Source organism: Camelina sativa, chromosome 5 (genome assembly GCF_000633955.1).
Source record: "Camelina sativa cultivar DH55 chromosome 5, Cs, whole genome shotgun sequence".
Taxonomy (NCBI): domain Eukaryota; kingdom Viridiplantae; phylum Streptophyta; class Magnoliopsida; order Brassicales; family Brassicaceae; genus Camelina; species Camelina sativa.
In genome coordinates this window covers 23,336,114-23,361,070 of record NC_025689.1, presented here as the reverse complement: position 1 = coordinate 23,361,070, position 24,957 = coordinate 23,336,114, and the positions used below count along the sequence as shown (strand labels likewise).

General features: G+C 34.9%; 4 protein-coding genes across 4 annotated transcripts; 1 reads left to right on the top strand and 3 right to left on the bottom strand.

Annotated features, from left to right (window-relative positions):
- On the bottom strand, positions 2,147–4,180 carry LOC104789508 (probable pectinesterase 29). Its single transcript, XM_019245365.1, has 5 exons — positions 3,927–4,180; positions 3,637–3,796; positions 2,890–3,105; positions 2,439–2,713; positions 2,147–2,363 (listed from the first exon to the last, which is right to left on the bottom strand). Exons 1-5 carry the CDS (start codon positions 4,166–4,168, stop codon positions 2,147–2,149), a joined length of 1,110 nt encoding a protein of 369 aa, XP_019100910.1. The 5' UTR covers positions 4,169–4,180.
- On the bottom strand, positions 10,322–13,391 carry LOC104787463 (prolycopene isomerase, chloroplastic). Its single transcript, XM_010513053.2, has 10 exons — positions 13,171–13,391; positions 12,770–12,993; positions 12,552–12,662; positions 12,425–12,478; positions 12,245–12,336; positions 11,963–12,158; positions 11,488–11,679; positions 11,231–11,389; positions 10,894–11,130; positions 10,322–10,808 (listed from the first exon to the last, which is right to left on the bottom strand). The coding sequence occupies exons 1-10, from the start codon at positions 13,340–13,342 to the stop codon at positions 10,494–10,496; spliced, it is 1,752 nt and encodes a 583-aa protein (XP_010511355.1). The 5' UTR covers positions 13,343–13,391; the 3' UTR covers positions 10,322–10,493.
- LOC104787462 lies at positions 14,795–16,055 on the bottom strand. Its single transcript, XM_010513051.2, has 3 exons — positions 15,861–16,055; positions 15,314–15,576; positions 14,795–15,024 (listed from the first exon to the last, which is right to left on the bottom strand). The coding sequence occupies exons 1-2, from the start codon at positions 15,943–15,945 to the stop codon at positions 15,347–15,349; spliced, it is 315 nt and encodes a 104-aa protein (XP_010511353.1). The 5' UTR covers positions 15,946–16,055; the 3' UTR covers positions 14,795–15,024; positions 15,314–15,346.
- Positions 19,894–21,541, top strand: LOC104787461 (alkane hydroxylase MAH1). Its single transcript, XM_010513050.1, has one exon. It carries the CDS (start codon positions 19,900–19,902, stop codon positions 21,400–21,402), a length of 1,503 nt encoding a protein of 500 aa, XP_010511352.1. The 5' UTR covers positions 19,894–19,899; the 3' UTR covers positions 21,403–21,541.

The following is a 24,957-nucleotide window of genomic DNA, read 5'->3' as shown; positions in this document are numbered from 1 at the left end:
ACAATTGCCCCGTGGTATACCATGGAGTAGATCCTCGTATTTGGTATAGTTATATATAGTTAGTCTAAAGAACCAAAATAAACCGGCTACAAACTTTTAAATCACTATTTAATCATTAGTTTTTCTTCATTAATGTAATATTAAGGCAAAGTTTAGAATTCTATATTTCTTTTGGTCCCATTTTTGTTGTCTCATTTTATAAACATGAGAAGAAAAAAATAAACATCCAAGAACTAACAAACACGGATAGATTCAGGCTTATCATAGTGAAGCCGCATATTTATTTTCCTTATAGGAAGTTTAGCAGAGTTAATTAGTTTCTATAAGTTTTTCTTTCGAATATATGTATAACAATTAAAGAGAAATTTATGGCATTTATTGTCAAATATTTAGTTTAGATTCTAATCGCGCGATTATTTGATGGAAATAAATACATAAATAAATTATGGTATATACAATAATTTCTAATTAAATATAGGAAATTAAAATAAGTATATTTCATACATATTTAGTAAGCAGTTTTGCTGACAATAATTAAGATTTTGTAGAAGATTTAAAATTTTAAACAAAATATGACGAAGATATTGTTGTCTCACTTTTTTAGAAAATTCTTGTATTTTCCTTATCATCCGTTTGATTTTTTAAAAAAATGACGAACAAAAACTTTGGAGAGCTGCAAAGACACGGTTAGAGATTTTGGAGAGTCAATAGATTTTTCATAATATAGAGATGTCAATTTCAAATTAAAAATATTATTTATCAGAGATACCTCGTCGAATCACATGAAATATAACAACTTACTCGGTGAAAAAGAATTTTTAGTGTTAGAAAGCTGAATCTTTATTTAATAAATACAAATTATACCTGTAAAAATAACCAACAAATGCTTTAGTATGATATAGCTGGTAAAAATCATTTTCCTTTGTTTATTGATAGGTCGGAAGTCATGTTGTCAAATTGAGATTTTTAATTGAGGAAATCAAATAATCCTGCACAGAAGTAAAAAAGAAAAGAAAAATTAGTAAATGAAAATAAACTCAAAAGTCATTCTCTTTCGTTGTTAATAATCTTTGTTCAAAAAAAAAAAAAAAAAAAAAAAAAAAANTAGAAACATAAGCTATTGGAAGGCTCAACAAAGCAATTGTTTTTTTTGCTAGATTAACATCTTTATCATAAAAGCAAAATGTTGAGGATGACCATCCCGAAATGGACTTGGTTCAAATGATCAAATCTGTATATATAAAAAAAGAATGATTTAAACTAAAATCCTTATATCTTCATGTGTATCAAAACCTAGAACACATAATAAGAACCAGGGAGAGAGACATGATGTACACGGACGACTGTGTAGGCCGAATACATTGATCTATTGACAAACTAATTTATATAGGTAGAAAATCTTGATCTATTGATGTTTAGGATTAAGTTTGGTCGAAGGTAGAAAATCTTGCTGAGCAAGTTTGAGATATAAGCCATAGAAGACACCACAAATTCTCAATCACAGTCTATTGTCTATGAGTTATCAGATGATGAAGATTATTGTGAGGGGATACTTGCAATACTCGACAAGGTGGTTGGGTTGAAGAATAATGCAGATAGCTGCAATGAGTTATAACATTATCTAGCAGAAAAACCTGAGCCCAAAGTAAAAAATAAGTTGGAGATGCCCTATGATGTTCTCAGTTGGTGGAGACGTAATAGCTCTAAGTATTCATTCTTGTCAGAAATTGTAACACCCGCAAACCAAAACTGTGCGTTTTGGGGGAGGGTGTCGATCGACACCAAAGGGGTGTCGATCGACACCATTGTTTTCTGGTTCGACCAGATTGATTTAATCGTAGATTTTGGACCGGTTTGGTTTAAGGAAACCATTGAACCGTGATATAAAAGGGAGAAAACGACTTGGGGTCGTGTTATGTTTTTGTCTCACGCCACTTTCAGAGAAAACAAAGAGAAAATGTGTTCTTGAGCTTTTTGGTGATTTCTGGGAGATTTGTTGGCTTTTCTTATAAAATCTAAACCAAGCTAATATTTAACTTTATTTAATTAAAAGTATACATAATTTGTTTTGTTAATTTGTTTTACTTTTTTGAATTTTATTTAGAATTATTTTAAATATAATATTACATAGAACATTATGATTGATTTAAAAAGGAGGAGGTGAAAAAAATGGTTTACACTTGAACCCAAGTATTCTTCGATGTGGAGGGAGACTATCTATCCAACCATCTTTGTTTAAAAAGGTCTTATGGTTTATAAAGTATGATACATCTTGAGGTGAGAGATTCTTCTCCCACGCCACTCTTCCTTTTTTGTTTGCTCCGGGCCCTTTGCAATTTACTTCCACAAATGTCACTTTATTCCTGATTTTCAATGTCAAATATCGTTATTAACATACGTATACTTGTTTCAAAATTAATTTGTAATGAAATACTTACACTTCTTTTGGATGTGTCCAAGAATCCCAGCCTTGAGGAACAATAACATTAGCCATGTTAGTATTGCTAAACACAACCCTCGAGTAACCTCCGTAAGCTCTTCCTAGGAATGCCTTACCAGGTCCAAAAATGGCGCATCCACTAAACACAAATCCACTTGTGTCCTTCTCGGTCCCCCTTCCTTGCGCTGTTATGTAACCCGCGATCAATCCTCTGTTAACCTCATCATTACTCGCTGTCGCTGTTGTCACGCCCATAACCTCTATCGTACAACTCTGAACAGAAACTCTCCTAATTTAGTGTTCACATTAACTGACTTTTCAATTTTATTTTTAATATAAAAATATGTAACAGTAACTTTCATTAACGAAATTTAAATGTATAATGGTGGTTTTAAGTCATGCGTGTGTATTAGGTAATTAGAAAGAATAAGAATTGTAAACGAGATTACTTGGTATATAGATTGGCCTCCTCCCCAAATAAAGTCAATAGCTCCTTTGATGAAACATTGTTGGAAGTAGTGACGGCCGACTAAGTCACCAACTGTGTCTTGCATACCAAAAAATCCGCAACCGAAGAAGGCCGCCTTGTCTGCTGTTAACAAAACCGCTGGAGCTACTCTTATCTCTTCATACCGTGTCATAGGCTTTTCTTGATTATAGGTATTCTGCAACAAATTGTTCAATTTTTTGGTCACTAAACAATTCAGATCTCTAATCCAAAAAAAACCTTATAATAAAAGAAAAAGAGATGATGTTTCAACAACATGATAACCCAAAATATTATCTAAAGTCATACACATTCAGATCTAATCAACAAGTATAATCAGCGACTACGTTTGCTTACAAATTTGTGATTCTTTTTTTTTTTTTGGGCAAAACAAATTTGTGATTCTTCACTAAATAAAATAGAAGTAAAAAAAGACAATACTACAAATTTGTATTCCACCTGATTCAAAATACATGTTTAAGGGTTTTACACATATATTAAGAAATTATTTAATATATATTTGAAATTAATATAATTTATTATTTACCTAAATCCAAGTCAACAAAAAAAAAATACTGTAGAATACAACTGGTCAAAAATATAAAAGTTAATAAATTTTGCATACAAAATTATGAGGACAGAACTTAATTTGCAAGAAAAACAAAATTCTGAAACATCAAATATTTAGAAATAGGAGTATGCAAGAAACCTTAAATGTTATATTTGTCGCGACGAAGAACTCAGCCAACACTGTGAGAGTAGCACTTTTAACGGAGCTCCCTGCATCGTTATACTGAATTATCGTTCGTGATGATCGATTTCCCTCCAATTGTATTTTTGTCTTCTTTTTTGGAATCGTAACCTTTTCACTGCATCAGCCAACACAATTTTTTGTACAAGAGATCTCACAAGTGGGGAAGTGGCAAAAAAAAAAGAAAACATATTATAATATATGTAAAATATGTAATGAAAAGTTAAAGCCTATAAAGGAATACTTACTAGTAGGTTCCTTGTCTGACAACAATCTTGGTCCAATTGTTCATACCGAAGGGAACAGAGTCAATGGCCGCCTGTATGGTTTTAAAGTTACCATGACCAGACTGATCTACCACAATTGTTTTGACTATAACGTTGTTGGTATCTTTAAGTCTAATACCTTCAAAAACATTAGGAACGGTATGTGACGACACAACCGTCACATACAAAACTGAAAGAGCAAAAACACAAACGAGAGACTCCATTGCTAAGGCAGAAGTTTCAAAACAGTACAGGTCTAGAGGGTTAATACAACAATGTCAATCTGTTGTTATATATAAGGAAAAAAACTTTGTTTTAAAATATATATTACATTAATACAAAGCTATTAAGAAAAAGACACGTGCGCATACTAAATAGCCAAATTAATAAATATTATAGGGAGAATTGACTATGTGTATTAATTTTGGTCAAACTTAAAAATGCATTATTTAGAATATGTTTTAAGAAAATTCTCACATTGTTCCGTTTTTCAGATATTGTATATAACTAGGGATGTTCGCAAGTAAACGGTCATTTTTATGAATATCAGAAAATAAAGTTTTATAATATGATAACTAAGTGTAAATATTGACCAAAGTTACCTGTGTAAATGAAAATAAAGTTTTATAATATCATAACTAAGTGTAAATATTGACCAAAGTTACCTGTGTAAATGATGTTATATCTGATTCTCATATATATCATGTGATCGAGCTTTGTTAGATTCCCTTGCTCTACTTTTGAGGGTAAACATATACGAGGGCAAACTAACTTGTCGCCAAGAATTATTCATGTGCCCAACCACGCGAACATTTATTTACCCTTTGAATTAGCATTTTAATGACTTGTTGATTTCACTTGTACGTATGGCAATGTCTGTGAAGTCGTCTTCCATTTTTTTTTGTCCCTTCTTGTTACCCTTTCGTATCTATTGTTTTTTTTGTGCCATCACATGTTAACGCTCTTACGAAAAGAAAAGATCTCTAAGGTCAGCCGATGTATAGTTTAAAGTTTTCAGTTTCATAAATTAGTATTCACCAGTCACCGAACGGCATGAAAAAAAAGGCTCAAGAGTCTTCTTACCTAAAACATTATTTGAGAATTGAGATCATGTGATGAGTTATTTTTTCTTCCTCCTCTAGTGTTTTGTGATGTGGCCGAGGATAGAGACTATTATTATCACTAATTATCTCATAACTTTATTTATATACTTTTCTTGGACCAGTGGTTGATTTAAAAGAGAATAAAAACTTCAAGTAAGGATTAATTATTGAAATACGCATCATTTCTCAAAATTTTATGGATTTGGGACTGATTGTCCTAACTTACAGTTTTAGGCATTTTTTGTCATTGAAGGACGATTTTACTTTTCATTGATGCAGCAACAAGATTGACGCAGGTATGTAGAAACTAGAGAAGAGATTTGGGGAAAAAATCATTATTATTGTGTTATTTTTATTAATCAATGATACAAGGGTTTATATAATACTAGGTCTTAGGGTTTACAACAATATTAGGGTTAATAATAACCGACATTAACAAAATCCAACATAGACTGCTGGCCCATACTCCAATACTCCCCTGCACGACAAACATGGTACGCAAAATGCAAACTTTGCAATAGAAAAACGGAACACGTATGTCGTGGACACATGTCAAGAATGGACAAATCATGTCAACAAACTCTTTCGGGCATAAACTTTAATCTTGAAAATAGAGGTAGAACATCAGCTCGTCTTCGGTCTTTGGTAAAAGGGAATAACAACAACCCGTGGGTGCAAATCCTGCAATCTCCACAAATAATTGTCCTAATCTCGGACAGTCCACAAATCAGACTAAAAAGAAATTGACCTAAAAACATGAGTGTTCCAAACAACTCCCCCGTAATGGTAAAACTATTACCAAATAAAAACTCAAAAAAAATCATAATTCAAACCCATATAAACCATAAACCCTAGAACCCTAGAACCATCAGTTTAAATAAAAGAAAACCCCAATTAATTATTGCAAAAAAAAAAAAAAATCAAAACTATCTCCCTCTAACAAACTGGATCGGAGACACCACACCAAATTCTCCCATCAAAACCATAAACTAAAAAGAAACCATGACGTAATTTGCTTTTTTTTTTTTTTTGGAAAATCAAATAATACCCAAATAATTAAGAAAAAGAAAAGAAAGTACATCTACGTCTTTGTCATCGTCTGGTTCGTCTTCATCACCACCATCATCTTCACATCCCATGATCATTGGATCACAAGAACACTAACGCAGAAGCTTTAATTTAGATCCACAAGAATCGCCTGCTCTGATACCATGTAGAAACTAGAAAAGAGATTTGGGGAAAAAAGTCACTATTATTGTGTTATTTTTGTTTATCAATGATAGTTTATATAACACTAGGTCGTAGGGTTTACAACAATATTAGGGTTAATAATAATAACCGACATTAACAAAGTCCAACATGGACTGCCGGCCCATACTCTAATAAGGTCCATTGTTTCTCTTGTCGTCTCTTACTCTTATGGGCAATTTCAAATCTCACATACATGTCCTTCTCGAGTCTACAATTTTATGACTGTTAGGAATAGACAAATAATGAAACAATTGCATCATAGAGATTCACACCCGTCGGAGATACAGATCTGACATATCTGATATGTGATGATTGTGTTGATTGTGGTTTCGAAATATATTGTAAACCATATAAAAATTCAGCGATCTAAAACTTTAAGACGAGAATGATTCACAAAATTTGTTTAATTTTTAGGGTTTAATTTTGATCAATGGAATTGAAAAAATGAAGATATCGATCAGATGATGAGACAGAGAACGTCGACTTCTTCTTTCATTATGGTTAATTTTCTCATTTACCCTCACCAGAAATGCTCAATTTTGAAAGCATAGACAAAAATGCTTTATCTCATATATTTGGTACAAAAAGCCCAAATCGATAATAATCCCAGTTATATAATCATGGCATTAAAACGACTAACAAAAGTTTATTTAAGAGAAATTTATGAATAATGCCATGTACAGTGCATAATCTTATCTCTACTGCCACATTCAGAAACTTCTTTTCTCGGGTGCCACACCCACCATCTATAAAGTCCATTTTGTCCCTATGATTAGAAGACAAACAATAAAGGGAGTAGAGACATCTTCTTCTCACACAAAATAAATCATCTTTTCTTTCTTTTTTGTTTTTTCTCTTTTCTCTTTTCGTTTTTCCTAACGAGTTTATTAAGAGGAATGCCATGTACAATGATTTGTTTTTCCGAGAATGCCACATTCACAAAACCTTTTCTCCAATGTCATATATGTTTGGTAGATTGACTAAACTAGCCTTTTTATTTTCTTTCTTCTATTTATATATTTTTCATTTATTTTCTTTCTATCTCACTTTCTCTCTCCACAATTTATTAATAAAAATGATATTTTCCAAACAAAACAAATAATGCTCTCTCTTCTCTTGTTCGCCCTAGCCGTCGAAGCATCATCTTCTTCGATGGACAGATTCCGATGAATTTCATAGCATCGTCGTCGTTCTTTTTCTCTTGTCTTCTTCTTTTTCTTTTCATTAGTGTAAAACATTTCTTCTTTTCTCTTGGTGATGGTGGATCCATATATTGTAGTGACTATCTTGTTGGTTTTAGTGGGATATGTGGTGCTCACATTCAGATATATTTCATGGTGAGTTTGTTTTTCTTCTCCGCTCTGGTCTTAGAGGTTGAAGTTTTCTGATTATGTTTGTGACTCGCAAATCTGGGTTTGTTGGCTCTGTTCTTGTTTGATTTCTCTTGTTTTTGTGTTATAGATGTTTGTAGGTGGACCACAAGAGTTCCGTTTTGGTTTACAGAATAGCTAATGATGGTGTTTGTTAGGCGATAGACGAGTATTTAGCCAGCGTTTGTGGACAACTTAATGTTTATTTTTGTGGACAACCTAATTTTCATTTTGTGGACAACTTAATCTTCATTTTTGTGGACAACTTTGAAGTCATGTGGACAACTTACCAAATTTTAAAGTTCTCCACTACATTTATACATGGATAAGAAAAGTTGTCTATAATCAATATGGTTCATCTGAATGAAATGTGATCAATTGTTGTGGACAAAGGACAAAATGTTATAATTTGAAACATGTCCACAATGTATTTACATTTTTGTTTATGATAGACAAGATCACTATAATGTATGGACAACTTCTAAATCAAAATTTCACGTAAACTTCTTTTAGTTTACTTGAAAACACATCATGTCCACTACTTCTAAAGGTTAAGAATATTTTAATAACTAGTGGACAATTATCGTTAAAATATGAATAACTGAAATGTTGTCCACGAACACAATTAATGCCCATATTAATACTGCTGACACGTCACATCATCTCTCTTAAAAATTAATTCAGATTCTCGTCATTATTTTTTTAGGGCAAAATGGTCAACTCAAGTGACCACTTTAATAAGTTTGTGGCATTTCTAATAAAGTTTTACAATTGTGGCATTGCAGAAAACTTTTTTTATCAAATGTGGCATTTTTGGCAAAATTCCCCTTCCTAACTTCTATTTCTCTCTCTCCAACCATCTTTCTTTCACCCTCATGAACCCATCTCTCTCTCTCTCCAGCCTCTTTCTTCCATCTCTTACGAACATGTGTTATTCTTGATGAACCAGATTTAGTGCAAATTAATATGTCCAGATCTACTAAAAATTGATGAACAACATACATTTTTTGGTTTATTTGTGGAGATCCGAAACCCAGTTCTAATGGACTATTTAACTCTATATATTTCTTACTTGTTGTCCATTTGAGCATATCTACTAATAAACTATAGGATGACACTAATGTTAAAAATCAAAATATGTATTATTCTTGATGGACCAAATCTAATGGACTAGATAATGTCTACTAGATCTAGTGAAAAATAATGGACAACACATATTTTTTGGTTTATTTTTGTATATCTGAATTCACGGTTCTAATGGATTATTTAGCTTTATATATTTTCTTAATTGTTGTCCATTTATGCAAATCTACTGATAGACGAGAGGATGACACTAGCTTTGAAAACCAANCAGAAAACTTTTTTTTTCAAATGTGGCATTTTTGGCAAAATTCCCCTTCCTAACTTCTATTTCTCTCTCTCCAACCATCTTTCTTTCACCCTCATGAACCCATCTCTCTCTCTCTCCAGCCTCTTTCTTCCATCTCTTACGAACATGTGTTATTCTTGATGAACCAGATTTAGTGCAAATTAATATGTCCAGATCTACTAAAAATTGATGAACAACATACATTTTTTGGTTTATTTGTGGAGATCCGAAACCCAGTTCTAATGGACTATTTAACTCTATATATTTCTTACTTGTTGTCCATTTGAGCATATCTACTAATAAACTATAGGATGACACTAATGTTAAAAATCAAAATATGTATTATTCTTGATGGACCAAATCTAATGGACTAGATAATGTCTACTAGATCTAGTGAAAAATAATGGACAACACATATTTTTTGGTTTATTTTTGTATATCTGAATTCACGGTTCTAATGGATTATTTAGCTTTATATATTTTCTTAATTGTTGTCCATTTATGCAAATCTACTGATAGACGAGAGGATGACACTAGCTTTGAAAACCAAAACATGTATTATTTTCGATAGACAAGACCTAGTAAACATTATCTTGTCCATACCTAGTAAAACTGGTGGACAACACATATTTCCTATCTAATTTGTCTATTACCTAGAGTGATCGGATCTAATGAACATTATATTAATGGACCAGATCGAGTAAAAAAATGTCCACCATTAGGACTTTTTGTCTGTGCTGTAAAAACTGTCTCATTTAAATCTAAACAATCAAATAGCCACTTTTTTTTTTTAATTGTAGGGGTATTTATGTCTTTTTTGCTATGCTACAAAATGAGAAAGAGACATTTTTGATAAACTAAAATTATAACTGACATTTTTTAAAAAGTGAGTTTTGAAAGTGGCAGTTTTCATTAAAATCCCTTTATTTAAACCATAATATATATCACTTTTTTTTTTTTGTGCACCCAACCTTAGATTAAAATTAGAAAGTTACAAGAAGATGAAGCCTATTCGGACACTCCCAAACAGCAAACTTGAAAGATAAAGCGACTAAAGAACAAATCAAACAAAGAGACACAAGCTTGAAAATTCTTGATAGGGCACTAGGAGAAGTATTGAAATTAACTATAAGTTCGAGTATTGTTTGTACATTTGTGTTTGTTTCCCATTGTGATTTGAAACAGTTTAGATGATGCCCCATAGCTTCTACTTTATATTTTTAGTGCCATTGATAGACAAAATGGTAAAATAGTGAGTGTTAGAGGAGCTGACACTTTTAACAATAGATTCGAAAGATATAAATATGTTTAGATATCCGGGATATCATATCCCACTAACAATCATTACGGTAAATAATCCACTAATGCTATCGCGAAACTGCTAGCTTCGGTAGTATAGTATGAAAACATGTTACTAGACGAAACATACATATATGGTAATCAATAGCATAACTTTCTACAAGCCAATAGCATCAAGAAGCTCAGAATGCTTAGAAACAGGAACAAGGGAATTCGCCACAATGGCGCCACTAGCTGCCACTGCAGGAACTCCAATCCCGGGAAAGGTCGAGTCACCGCAGCACAAAAGCTGCGGAATAGGAGTGGAATGGCCAGGAAACGTACCTTTCCCAGCCTCTATGGCAGGCCCATACGTTCCTCTATTCCTCCTTAGAAACCTCTGATGCGTTAATGGTGTTCCAACCAAACTCACCTCGCACTTTTCTCTCTTGAACCCGGGCCCTAATGCCCGCTCCACTGCTCTCCACATCACCTTCACCAATGGTACCAGTACATTTAAGTTGAGATTTGGGTTTACGTATTCAGAGCACTCAAGCTTAAAGAAAATGAATAGGTACCTCAGACCGTTGGGATTTGAGATTCTTGTACTCGGCACTTCTCCTGTCAAGACCTTCCCAGAGACTGAAAGGTTCGGTTCCAGGACAGTAAGCATGCAAAACATGTTTTCCTGGTGGCGCAAGGTTCGGGCTAAGAACACTAGGGACTGATATCAGAACCACATTCTGGTCAGCATCCACACCGCGGTCCCAGTCATTCACAACAATGTGATGAATCTCAAGATCATCTGCTATTCCCTGTTCCAGTTCCACTTATTGAAACCAAGAAAATAACAAACACGCTAAACTGAAACGTCGGGTAAAGTGAATTTGGTTTTCTTATGTTTTCCTTCTATACCTCTGCGTCGAATCCCAAGTGAAGATGCATGAATGATTCACATTGGGGCGTCGTGTTCACACCTTTAACGTATGAATCTGGGAGAGCTCCTGGAGGTAAGAGCTTTAACGTGTCCCACATCGACGCATTGCTAACCACCGCTTTTCTAGCTCGAATGAACTGAATCATTTTCAAATAATCGAAGTGAGCAATGATAAGAAAAAAAAAGAAGAGAGACTGAATATATATATTTATGTAACTTCATGAACTCATCATACTTGGCCATTCTTTAGCTTGACTCCAACAGCTTTACCATTCTCGATGACAATATTCTCGAGATGGCTTTTAAGAGAGAGACGTCCCCCAAACTTCTCTAAGCCACGGACAAGAGCTTCAACAACTGCACCACTTCCATCAATTGGGTACTCCAATGTGCAACCTGGCTTGTACCATTCCGCAAACATGTAGATCTGCACACATAAGAAGCAGATACTTTCATTTTAAACCGATCTTGTGCACCAAAAATATGGTAATCTTGTTTCTTTTTGGAATGTTTACATATGAAATTCATGTTTAAATAATTTAGAAGCAAAGACATTAAATATGATAATCTTGTTTCTTCTTGTGCAAAGAATCCATGTAAGACATGTTTTAGAATGAAGGATAGAGTTAAGATGTTATACCAAACAAATAAAGTAAGTAATGGACATAATATTGCAGTTTCTGTTTTAAAGATATATGGTTATTCGTTACCATCTCGGCTGAGAGTATGCCATCAGATTTGACCCCTGCGAGAAGGAATGCGAGAAGATCAATCCAGTTTCGTATAAAAGGGTCTTTCAACCCCAAAGAATCAACGATCTCCGAGAAAGGGCGGAGAAGCTTTGTGGCGCCCAATGCCCCTTTAGGACCCATTGCGATGAAAGATTTTAAAAGGGAAGGAGCATATCTAACCAGATAAAAGAGAAATTCATTTTAAAAATGCACCAAGCAAGATGATTACTAATTCTTTTGGCATAGATATGTGATATATACCTAGCAGCAGCAGTGGAGAGAACACCAAGATCCCCGCGAATAGACAACGGTGGTAACGCCATTGCAGCAGAAGACAGAGGGAGTATTGCTCCCTGCAGGTTCATCATAGTCATGTGGTTATTAGCAGATGAGATCTCACGAGTAGATGTATGTCATTTATATTCAGACATAGGCACCCACAAGAAGCTTTTCCCACTCCTGGACTGCGCTTGGACCGGCATATGTCTCTAAATCCTGAAGAATATATAACACTAAACAAGATCAGTGATACAACCTCAAAGAAGTTACATACGGTAAACTTCTTTACCTTAAAAAAATCCGTAGGGCCTATGCGTGACAAGAAGTCCCCTTCTGGTAAGTAGACCATCCAAGAATCATATTTGCTACATGGAAGTGATTCCCCTAAAGCATCAAGAACCTGAAAAACAAAAAACACAATCACCCAAAATGCATAAGAGAACATGACAAAGACTCTGATCAATTTCATTCCGATCCAAAATCCCTAAAGGAAGAGAAACATATTACTTGAGCAAGTGGATTAGCTTGAGGACCTCGAGACTGCAAACCAGAAAATAGAGAAGGGCCTGAGTCAAACTTGTACCCTTTGATCTCAAAGGAATGAGCCGCGCCACCGGGCTGGTCATGACTCTCCAATACAAGCACATCCTGACCATATCTAGCTAACAATGCACCACAACATAATCCCCCTATACCACTTCCAATAACCACAACATCTGCTTCAGACTCCCCTACAAAACACACCAACCATACAGTAAATTATTAGTTACAGGACATAAAAACTTACTAACCATTGGAACTGTTCGATTAGACAACTACTTAATCACACTAAGAGACTTAATTTTAGTTTGCTACTTTCTAGTTTCTACACACACTTCAAGAAACAAGAAGAGAGAGAGAGAGTGAACCAGAGAAGGATTCTTTAATGGGAAGATTGCCATTGGAAGATGAGGATGATGAAGACGAAGACCGTATGAAGGAAGATCTGACCGTTGGTCGTCTAAAGTTATAGAGAGATGGAGACTGAAGGGTCCAACCGCAGAGATTAGCGGCCATAGGAGGGGAGAGAGAGAAGAGCATGATGTGTCCTGTCTCTCTGTTGTGTGTGGATTTGGCGGGCTTATTGTTCTTACATATCAAAAAGAGGCCTTAAAGCAGCCACGTTACATGCACTAGCTTTGTTCTTCCTTTTTTGTTTCATGGCCTAAACTAAGATTGGCATATCTATTATTTGCTCAGGCCCATAAATATAATTTAAGAAATAAAATAATAATGATAATAATAAGGAAACGAAGGAAAAACAAACAAAAAAAATATTTCTTTATTAAGAAATTTATAAATTTGCCGGTAAAATGTAAGCTTACATCGAAACTCTTTCTAAAAATCTAAAAGATGTCACAGACACTCTTTCTAAACTCTTTTTAAAAATAGCTTCAACACCAAAGGCGCAGTATCAGAAGAACTATTGGGACAAGCTCTACCGTCCTAACAGCTTGGATTTGATTTGTTTTTCAGTATAGGATTTGGTCTTTTCTGTGTTGGTAGTTGTTTTCGTGTCATAGGGTTTATTTAGGTGGTTTAAGGGATGATTTCACTCCGAGTTGTGGTATGTTATCTATCTCGTTGTGGTTAAAAAATGCAATGGTAATCGATTAGGTAGCGTTGGATCCGCCTATTGTTCCAGAGTTGTACTTGATCAACTATTGCATTTGCTTTTGGTCCAATTCTATAGAGGCGAATGTAATGTGCCTTGAATTTGGTTGTAATCTCTTGGTTAATGAAGAGTTGATGTTGAGCCAAAAAAAAAAAAAAAAAAAACCTCTTTTCAAAAATACCTCTATTTGAAATTGCAATGAAACTCACGCAACACACCCTTATGTTTATTAATTTGATCAAGAATTTAAAATCAATAAATAAGACATGATACTCACATTGCAATAATTTTTTTATAAAGATTTTTTAAAGTCAATTATTTTTTAATAAAGATTTTAAAGTCAAATAATACATGATACTCAAATTGCAGTAATTTTTAATAGAGATGTTAAAATCCATGATTGTATAACACACAATTTTTGTTTAGATTTCTAAATTTATCAAATCCTTGATCCAATAAACTCCTTTTCGATTTTTGTTAGTTGCAAACATTATATAATTTAATATGACTTCGATATTTGGTTTTCATCACATTTGGCATTTGCATGTGAAATGATTTCTGCTACATGGTTAGCTCCTTTCGGACTTAAGTATGCGACATTTGTATCTTTTCCGGTTGGCTTCTGAACTTGACCTGGCAGGCTTTCACGGATTCAAGTATATGATAGATTTGCCAAACATTCAAGAAAACTACAGGACTATACCCTGGAAAAAGAGGTGGTGGCGCGCAAATGCAACATATGAGCCAAGTGTTGAATCAATAAGAAGTATCACTATTTTAGAAGTTTCAGGATAAATCTATCATGCATTGATTCCGTACTACCAAAATTCCTGAATCAATATGCCTGGAAACAAATATCAAAAATTGTACAAGCAAGAAATCAAAGAACATAGAAAAATTGAGTAATATAATTGTTTTACAAGAATTGACCTAACACTAAAGAGGAACAAAATCTCCAGAGACTCCAACAGCTAAGATCACCCAGAGAATAACAATGATCAGTAAAAAGTAACACCATTCCAAGTATATATTTCCTATACATATACTTCAATTTTCTAATGCCCTGAATGTATAAATTTATAAACCCCATGTTCGATCTGATACACACCTGCCAAGTGCCAAACATTAATACAAATTATCAAAAATCATATTGATATTTTACAAGAAAGCAAACGAAATCATAAACCACAAGTTTCCTCTATAACTTAACTTCATAAGAACTCTCATACCCAACCGTTTATTCAAAGCATAACTATCTAACATATAATACATCAGTCACAGTCAGTCAGCTATGCATCACTCAAGTACGTAAATAGCTAACAACTCTTGCAATAATGCTCAAGATAACTTATCGAGGTTTCTTGGATAATTCAACTAATAGGTGATTTCATACATACCTCAGACACTGTTCCAGATATTGGTTTTTACTTTTAATCACGGAGTCCTAATTCAACCTCGAGCTCATCGTCCTCCTCGAACAGCTTCAGCAGCCGAGCATACTGCTCGTCTCTTTTCTTCTTCTGCCACAGTTTGTACAGGAAAAACGTGAATCCCGTTACAGCACCAAACCCGAGCAGTATGAGTATCACTTTTGTGCTAGAAGAAGTATGAGATTCAGCTTTTGCTCCAGTACTCGAACTCTTCGAATCACCAGATATACCTAATGAACAAATCATATCAATACAATTAATACGAAGCTACTAAGGATTTCAAGAACATACAACATTGTTAGTGATTTATATAGATTTGTACCAAAGCCTAGCTCAATGTAATTAAGACAAGACAAATCGATCTACGAAAATAGAGAAAGAGCCAAGTCCAGCTTACAAATGCGAACTAAATCTTGCACAAAAATTTAAGTGAATCTAATTGATTATACCCCAAAAAGAAAAAAAAAAAAAGGATTGTGAAATTTGAAATCACAGATCTGAAGGAAGACGAAACCTAAAACGAAGTGGAGAGAAATCGAAGCTAAGATAAGAAGATGCCACGATGGAAGAGAAATCGTCGAAATCGAGATCTCTCTCATCTCTCGATGTATCTCGGACTTTGCTCCCGATGTTTTGTTTTGTGTCAAAGGAAAAAAAGAAAGAAAGAAGAGGAGACGCAAGAAGAGTTTTGCAGTTTATAGTGTAATTAATTTGTGCAAGATGATTTACTTAGGATGAAATAGCGCTGGTCACGTATGTAATGAAACGACTACGTTTTAAACTCTGTTTTTTTTTTTCTTTTTTTTTTGACAATCCGTTTTTACTTTTTAGGCTCCCTTTAGAGAGGTTATTCGTTTCTTTGTCCCACATCGATAACGTGGGGGATAAGTTTTGTTGTTTATATATCGCTATAGATCATTGATGGTCACCTAGATGATGACATATAGCTGTGTGACTTGAGTGTGATTGACGGTTGTGTCTCCTTCGGGATTCTCGGTGCTGTAGACGATATGAATTCTGGTGTTAGGTTTTCCTCTCCAGGGTGACTTGAGTCTGACTGTCTGACAGGTTAATTTTTTTTTTGTGTTGTCGATTTTACTTTTGTCTAATTCTAGCCTTCTAGCGTTGGTTAATTTTTTTTTTTTGACAATACGTTTTAAGCTCTGTTTTATGTTTCTCTTTTTTTTTTGACAATACGTTCTAGGCTCTGTTTAGAAAAGGTTTGATTCGTTTCTTTTTCCCACATCGACAACGTGAGGGATAAGTTTTGTTGTTTATATATCACTAGAGATCATTGATGGTCACAACCTAAGATCTGTTCTATAGGCTCGTACCTCTGTGTCCTTGGTTTCTGAGGAGACAAGCCCTTAAACCTGGATGATGACATATAACCGTGCGACCTGAGCTGTGATTGACGGCTGTGTCTCCTTCGGGATTCTCGGTGCTGTAAACGATTCGCCACCCGGTTAAGTCTTCCTCTCCGGGGTAGTCAGACGGTTGTCTGATGCCAGCCGGTGCGACTTGAGTTTGATTGACGGCTGTGTCTCCTTCGGGATTCTCTGCGCTGTAGACGATTCGCCACCCGGTTAGGTCTTCCTCTCCGGGGATGGTCACACCCGGTTAGGTCTTCCTTTGCAGGGTTGGTCGCACGGCTGTCTGACAGGTTAACTTTTTTTGTCTCTTTTTGTCCCTTAAACTTATTGTATTAGAGTAGATTGTCACTTAACGTCTTAACGTTGAGAAGGAGACCATAACATTTGGTCTCGCCGGTGTAAAACACGCTATATCTTCAAGTCGCAAAAAGTACACAAGATATATGGTAAGATGGTTAGGGTACTCAAATGATTTCTCGACCTAAAAGCCAGAAAACAAACTTGATAATTTCATGGGGATTGGGGAGGTTCTCTCCATATATGAGGAGGGGGGAAAGTTGATCTCTCCATAAAGGATGAATTTGACGACAAATAAAACTCCTCTGAGGAGAAATTTGAAGCAAATAAACCTTTGTGGTAAATATACTATGAACGTTTAAATTTTTTTTTTTTCAATTTAATTTAAAAATAGAATAACAAATTGATACAACTAAAGCTATTTTCTATTTTTTATATATATATATATATTTTTAAAGATTTAAACCTTTAAATATATATATTTTTACGATATATCTAGCTGTTTTTAAGGATTTTATATTAAAGAGAAAAGAAATAAATTTTGAAACATAAATTTATAGATTAAAATTAAAGGAATAGAAAAAAAAATATGAATCAAAACCCCGCAGCAGCCAAGACCATGACATCCATCTTGTTCGTTTCTCACTCTTTGATTCACCTAAATACTTTGGCTGCAAATGATTGACACAAAATACCAAATTAAAAGTGTTAAATTCAACTCAATTTTTTTAAATTTAAAATTTTCCAACCTTTTGAAGTTTTTGCCTTTTACTTGTTTGCTTTTATTTTCAAGGGTTAAACCTTTTTTTTTTCATCTAAACCTTTAAATATATATATTTTTACATGAAGAAAGAAGACTAGCTAGTATAAAGTATAAACCACTAGATAACATACTTTATGTTTGGCATTGATGGACGTAATAAAAGACAATATATGGAAAGCATCATTTATTGTAGTGCTAACTACTAACTAGAAACCAGTACATTATGATTATCGATGGGGTATTATTAGTTATTTTATGTCAAACGATAGGATAATCTTCTCATTTTTGTCAGAGATAATACTACTAGCTTTTATAAATATAATGGTTTAAATATTTAGAAGAAATTAATACAAGCAAAGCAAGGCTGGCAACAAATAATATGCAGGGTCGATCCAAATGAAAATTAATTGTGGACATAATCAATTTAAAATTTTTGTTTTTTCTTCCATGCAGTATATATCTTAGCAATATCACACAATGTTAATGAAGTTTATTTGCATTTAATAACAACATACTCAAACAGTAACAATGACAACAGATAAAACAAATTCTTACCAGTTAGGGTGATTTTTTCTCGTACTAGTTAATTTATTAATTCCAGAATACGGTTTTAAAAATGATTGATATGAACCAAACATAGTTTTCTCACAAACGTATATATTTATAACCGCTAAAACAGTTGTTGAAAATGTTTAGTAGCACTTGAAACTGTAATTGCTTGTTTCTGCCAACTTCCGCAACTACGACTGTTGTGTTTAAACTTTAAACTAGTCTGTTCCTTAGTATGTTAGAGATATATTTGGATTACTTTATATAAAATAGATAATCACGTATAAAAATAATTTGTTAGAAGAAAAACATTACACGTAATCCCGTAACACAAATATTCTGAATTATAATTTTATATAGTATTGTAGGCAAAGTAAATTTAACTTTCTGAAAATGTAGCATACACAAAAAGTTTATATTTTTAAAAAAGTTTCGAGTTTCAAAAAATCACAAACATAAAAATGATTTCAAGAGCTTACAATTTATATTTTTTGGTTTTGGCTATCTGGCTTAACAATATTTTTTATTTAGTTTAGTGTTTAGGATTTATAGTTTATTTTGAGGTTTAAAGTTTGGTTTTTAGTTTTATGATACTTTAAAAGATTATCTTTTTGTTACATTTTAAAATATTATTTTTAAGAAAAAAACTCATTTTAAAATTTTAGTGGTATAACAAGAATTGCCCTCTAATAAATGCTAAATATATCGGAATCTGTAACAATATTTTAATATTCGGATCTAGATTCAATAAAATCATGTCTCACGTGAGATTATCATGATTTTCATAATGTGTCGGGGTAAACTTTAGATATATACTACTATATATAGCTAGATGATAATTTTACTCCGAAATAGTAAATACAAGAAGTGCACTTACAATATTAATTAGATTATAACGATCTTATATGGAAATTAGAACACCAACGCGAAATGTTCACAAAGTGTGACTAAAAATTTATCTCGCACATTATAATATTATGAAATGGAACTAGCAAAGTTTGAAATCTGACTCTTAAGACTAATTAAAGTATATATCTAGGTCATGTTTGTTTGTTCATTCCAATGGACAAAATCCATTATTAGTCCTATATGAGATGTTACAAAATCCTTAACATCGGGTTCAAAAGGAGTTAAGCAACAACTTGTTCCTTCCAAATTAACTTAGACGTCATGGTAATTGTCCTACTACGATTTTCCAGCCTATATGAAAGTTCAGTCCGATTGCATTTGCCTCCGGTTTGGGTTTACGATTCTAAGTTTAGGGTTTAGTTCCGTTAGCGTGCCATGAGATATACTTAATTAGTTATGTGATCATTTTGAGCCCTTATACATAACCGACTAGATTATGTGGTATCCAGTTAAAAAGTACATACAAGACAAATAAGTAAATGAGTTTGAGGATTGTGGTCCGATATTCCTAACAGTACTGTTTAAGATCGTTTGGGGCCAGGCAGCCAGAGCAACATTTTTACCTACCAACGTTCTGCATTGAATTGAACCTACGTTATATATAGCCACTAACTTAAGTAAGAGTCTTGTATATCCATACTCATAAATCATTTTGTTTGAATATGGCCATGCTAGGTTTAGTTGAAGTCTTTGTAGCATTCCTTCTTTTCCATGTATTCCTTTCTACTTGTTTCTTCTTCCTCCACCAGAAATCTCAGGGTCATCCTATTCTTAAGAACTGGCCGTTCCTTGGGATGCTTCCAGGAATGCTCCCCCAAATCGCTCGTATCTACGATTGGACCGTTGAGGTGCTTGAGGCCACAAATCTAACTTTTTGTTTCAAAGGGCCATGGCTTAGTGGAATGGATATGTTATTCACCGCTGATCCAAGGAATATCAATTACATACTAAGCTCAAACTTTGGGAATTACCCTAAAGGACCTGAGTTCAAGAAAATCTTTGATGCTCTGGGAGATGGAATCTTATCCGTTGATCTGGAGTTGTGGGAAGATCTGAGGAAGTCAAATCACGCCATATTTCACAATCAAGACTTCCTGAAACTCTCAGTAAGTAGCAATACAAGTAAGTTGAAGGATGTTCTTGTTCCTTTCCTTAATAATGCAGCTAAGGAAAACATTATCATAGACTTGCAAGATGTGTTCCAGAGATTCATGTTTGATACTTCTTCGATTTTGATGACTGGTTATGATCCAAAGTCACTATCCATCGAAATGCCAGAACTTGAGTTCGGTGAAGCTGCGGAACTCGGTGAAGAAGCTATTTATTATAGACATTTCAAGCCGGTGATCTTCTGGAGGCTTCAAAACTGGTTTGGTATTGGACTTGAGAGGAAGATGAGAACTGCTGTGGCCACTATCAATCGTATGTTTGCGAAGATCATATCTTCAAAAAGAAGAGAGGAGATGAGTCGTGGGAACAAAAAGCCATCAATGGACGCGTTGACGTATTATATGAATGCGGACACGACTAAGTATAAGCTCTTGAAACCAAATAATGATAAGTTTATAAGAGACGTTATATTTAGTCTATTGTTAGCAGGAAGGGACACCACAAGCTCAGCTCTCACTTGGTTCTTTTGGCTACTTTCTAAGCATCCACAAGTTATGGCCAAGATCCGACATGAGATCAACACAAAGTTTGATCCTGCAGATCTAGAGAAGCTCGTGTATCTGCATGCTGCATTGTCCGAAGCAATGAGACTCTTCCCGCCGCTTCCTTTCAACCACAAGTCCCCTGCAAAGCCAGATGTGCTTCCAAGCGGGCACAAAGTTGAAGCGGATTCAAAGATCGTGATATGTATTTACGCATTGGGGAGGATGAGATCTGTGTGGGGAGAAGACGCATCAGATTTCAAACCAGAGAGATGGATTTCAGACAATGGAGTTCTAAGACAAGAACCTTCGTACAAGTTCATGGTTTTTAATGCTGGTCCGAGATTTTGCTTGGGTAAACATCTGGCTCTCTTGCAGATGAAGATAGTAGCTCTGGAGATCATACAAAACTATGACTTTAAGGTCATTGAGGGTCACAAGATCGAACCAGTCCCTTCTATCGTTCTCCGTATGGAGCATGGTCTTAAAGTCACGGTCAGTAAGAAGATATGATTATTATGCTTGCTTAACTGGCTTCCATCGGCAACTATAGTACTATTTCTTTATTCCTAAGTGTCTTTTTCCCTACGTCATGCTCACATGTTAAATATTTTTGTATTTTGGTTATATGAAAACTATGCTCTATTTAGTATTTTTATTACTTCATATGTTATTAAATAAATAAAAACTAGTAATTATAAATGTTTTCATAAGCAATAACTGTTTGTGCTGCAAGTATATTTATAGTGTAAGAAAATACTGTATAATTGTTCCCTTATTGTAGAGTTGTTGTCCTTCTGGCGCATGAGAGTCTGCGTCCTTATTAGATAGATGACTCACAAACTGAAAAAGCCCCAACCAATATAAATTATTATAGTGAAAATTTTATATAAAGCTTGCTTTTTTTAAGGAAAGGGGGGACAAGTGTCTCCTACCATTTATTTAGCTAAACTAAAAAAATTACAACCGAACATGAGGTGGGATTTCCACCCCATTAGCATCCTCCAGCATGATAGAATGAACTATACTCGGACAAGCATCAAAAAAATGAAATAAAGTTGCAAAGTTGTATCTTAGAACTTTCCAAAATATTCCTATCCCTATTACTATTTAAAAGACACTTTATAAAAAAAAATGACATGTTTTGGTAAAAAAATACAACACATTGCCATTAGTTTGAAGACCATTTTAAAATTTCTCAATAATGGTAAAAGTGTAAATTAATTGTTAAACTAATAAAATCCTGTAAAAAATTATTTGTTTCCAAAAAAATAATTCACTTTCTCTTTCTAATTAATTGTAGAAAAAAATCACTAATTGTAATTTTTCAAAAATTTCTAACTAATCAAACTTAAAAAAATATATACCATATTATTTATATTTAATTATTATATGTAGAATATTTTGTTAAAATTTTAATTTTATGATTCTCCTATAATCTTTTATTTTGTCAACTGGATATATATTGATAGATAAGTAGTATTACATATGATGACTTGAGAAAAGTCACGGCCTATTTACCCAAAAATTTCTGATCACTAAACTAAATAGGCCAACTAAAAGCCCAATACGCCCAACCCATGACTTTACAAAAAATGACACTCCACTGAGTTCATACGAATGACTAGACACCCTTTACCTTATATAGAATAATCTACTATCTCATCACATAACAAACCTGTTAACCAAAAAGGATGGCCACCAGCAACATGAAGCTTACCTTCCTCTGTCACACTCTTTGCAATGAGATTATCTCCTCTATTAGCTGATTCTAGTTCATTCACCAAAATACATTCCACCATCAAGGATAATTCTGATAAAATCTGTCTGGAATGATACCTGAAGGACGGCCAAGCTTTTGGTCGATTCAATGCCCCCACGAGCACTGTATCCTCCGTCGCAAAAACCACTTTGTTCACTTTGCGGCTGATCATACTTTCAATAGCCCACAAAATGCAAATCAGTTGAGCTTCCTGCTTGGAATTCATATTTCCAAAAGCTCTTCTACTATGCAACACCACCTTCCCTGTGGAGTCTCTTAACACCCATGACTCTCCTACTAACAAGTTCCTTTTAGACCAGGATGTACCAATGTTATATTTTAGCCAGCCAACTGGAGGATGTTGCCACGAGTCAAAATGTTCAGGTGTTGGTTCTAATCATTGTTGATTGTGCTCTTCTTCCAATGTGTCTGTAGGATTAGACTCTACCAACTGAGATGCAAACCAACAATCCACATCCTCTTTAATCTTTGACACCGTCTCTAAAGGTGAAAAACTCTTCCCCTCAAAGGCCCAACTGTTCCTATTCTTCCAGATTCTCCATAAGATCCAAGGGAAACATTTCCTTAATTCCTTTGGCCACATCAAATTATCCTTGTTTATGAGAAAATGGTGAATATAGGTGAAAACCGAAGCATTTTCAAAATCCACATCAGGAGCTGGATAGTTTGAAAGTGCCCATACCTGCCTAGCAATGGAACAAGAAAAGAGAACGTGGAAGATTGACTCCTCATGCCCACAGATTTGAAAACTCCCATCAATATGTAACCCTCTACGGCCTAAGAGTTCTCCTACTGGTAAGACTCTGCTCAATAACTTCGACATGAAAACTTTAATTTTTGGTTCAGTTTTTAGCCGCCAAATGTGACAACCCGTCCCGCGGACCCCACTAGCCCACCGCTAGCTGCCCCAACGGACCGTCCGTGGACCCCACTAGCCCACCGCTAGCCGGCCCAACAGACCCCAAGCTGGCCCTGCAGGGCATCGATCCTAACCCATCACTGTGGATATCCCAATCCACCAGTAGGTTATTGGTGCGCCAGGCGTTCCTCGAACCCTGGTCCCTCACCCTTTAACAACCTTCCCACAGGACAAGCTGTCACCAATTGACCTGCAACTGAGAATATTGGGATATCCACAGTGACGGGTTAGGATCGATGCCCTGCAGGGCCAGCTTGGGGTCTGTTGGGCCGGCTAGCGGTGGGCTAGTGGGGTCCACGGACGGTCCGTTGGGGTAGCTAGCGGTGGGCTAGTGGGGTCCACGGGACGGGTTGTCACACCAAACCTGTTCTTTCAAGCCATTGATTGATGGGAGAGCTGATGCTTCTCTTGTTTGTGCCTCTTTTGAGATTTGGGCAGCCAGCCAAAATCCTGATTTAACTGAGTAATCTCCACTCTTAGTTAGTTTCCAGACCAAAAAATCTTCCGAATACCCAATTGGTTTTTTTTTTTTTTTTTTAATTTTGAGCTCGTCTTCCGGAAAGAACAGATCATGAAGGGTATCATCATTCCAATCTCTTTTATCCCTATCAATGAGAGCACTCACATTCAGATTGATGTCAATAACCTGGTTTTTTATTTATGGAGTTCTCATCCCTTCATCTTCAAGCCAAGCTTCATACCAAACTTTAGTACTTTCTCCATTTCCGATTCGTTTGATCAACCCCTGCTTGAGTAAGTCTCTGCCATGGAGAATGCTCCTCCATCCATAAGATGGTCTAGTTCCGATCCCTGCGGTCAAGATTTCACCGCCATTGAAATATCTACTCTTCATAAATTTAGCGAATAGACTTTTTGGAGAGTGAATAATTTTCCAGGCATGCTTGGCCGACAAGGCTTGGTTGAAAAGGGGTATATCATGGAACTCCATCCCTCCTAGGCTTTTAGGCAGACACAGTCTTTCCCAGCTTATCTAGTGTATTTTCCTCGTACTTTCAGAAGAATTCTACCAGAAATCCGCCATTATATTGGAGAGATTTGTAAAAGCTTTCTTTGGAAATTTGAAGGAAGACATGGAGAATACAGGGATCGCCATTGCTACTGTCTTAACCATAATCTATTTTCCTCCTTGAGATAGGGTTCTAGCATACCAACTAGAAAGCTTACTACTGACCATGTCTTTGATATAGCTCAACATTTTAATCTTTGATCCACTAAAGCATTCAGGTAATCCCAAGTACGTCCCTGCTCCACCCTCAGACCAAATTCCCAAAAAGCCTTGTATATCCATCTTGATTAGAGGTGGGATAGATTTCCCAAAGGTTATAGAAGACTTATTGACATTGAT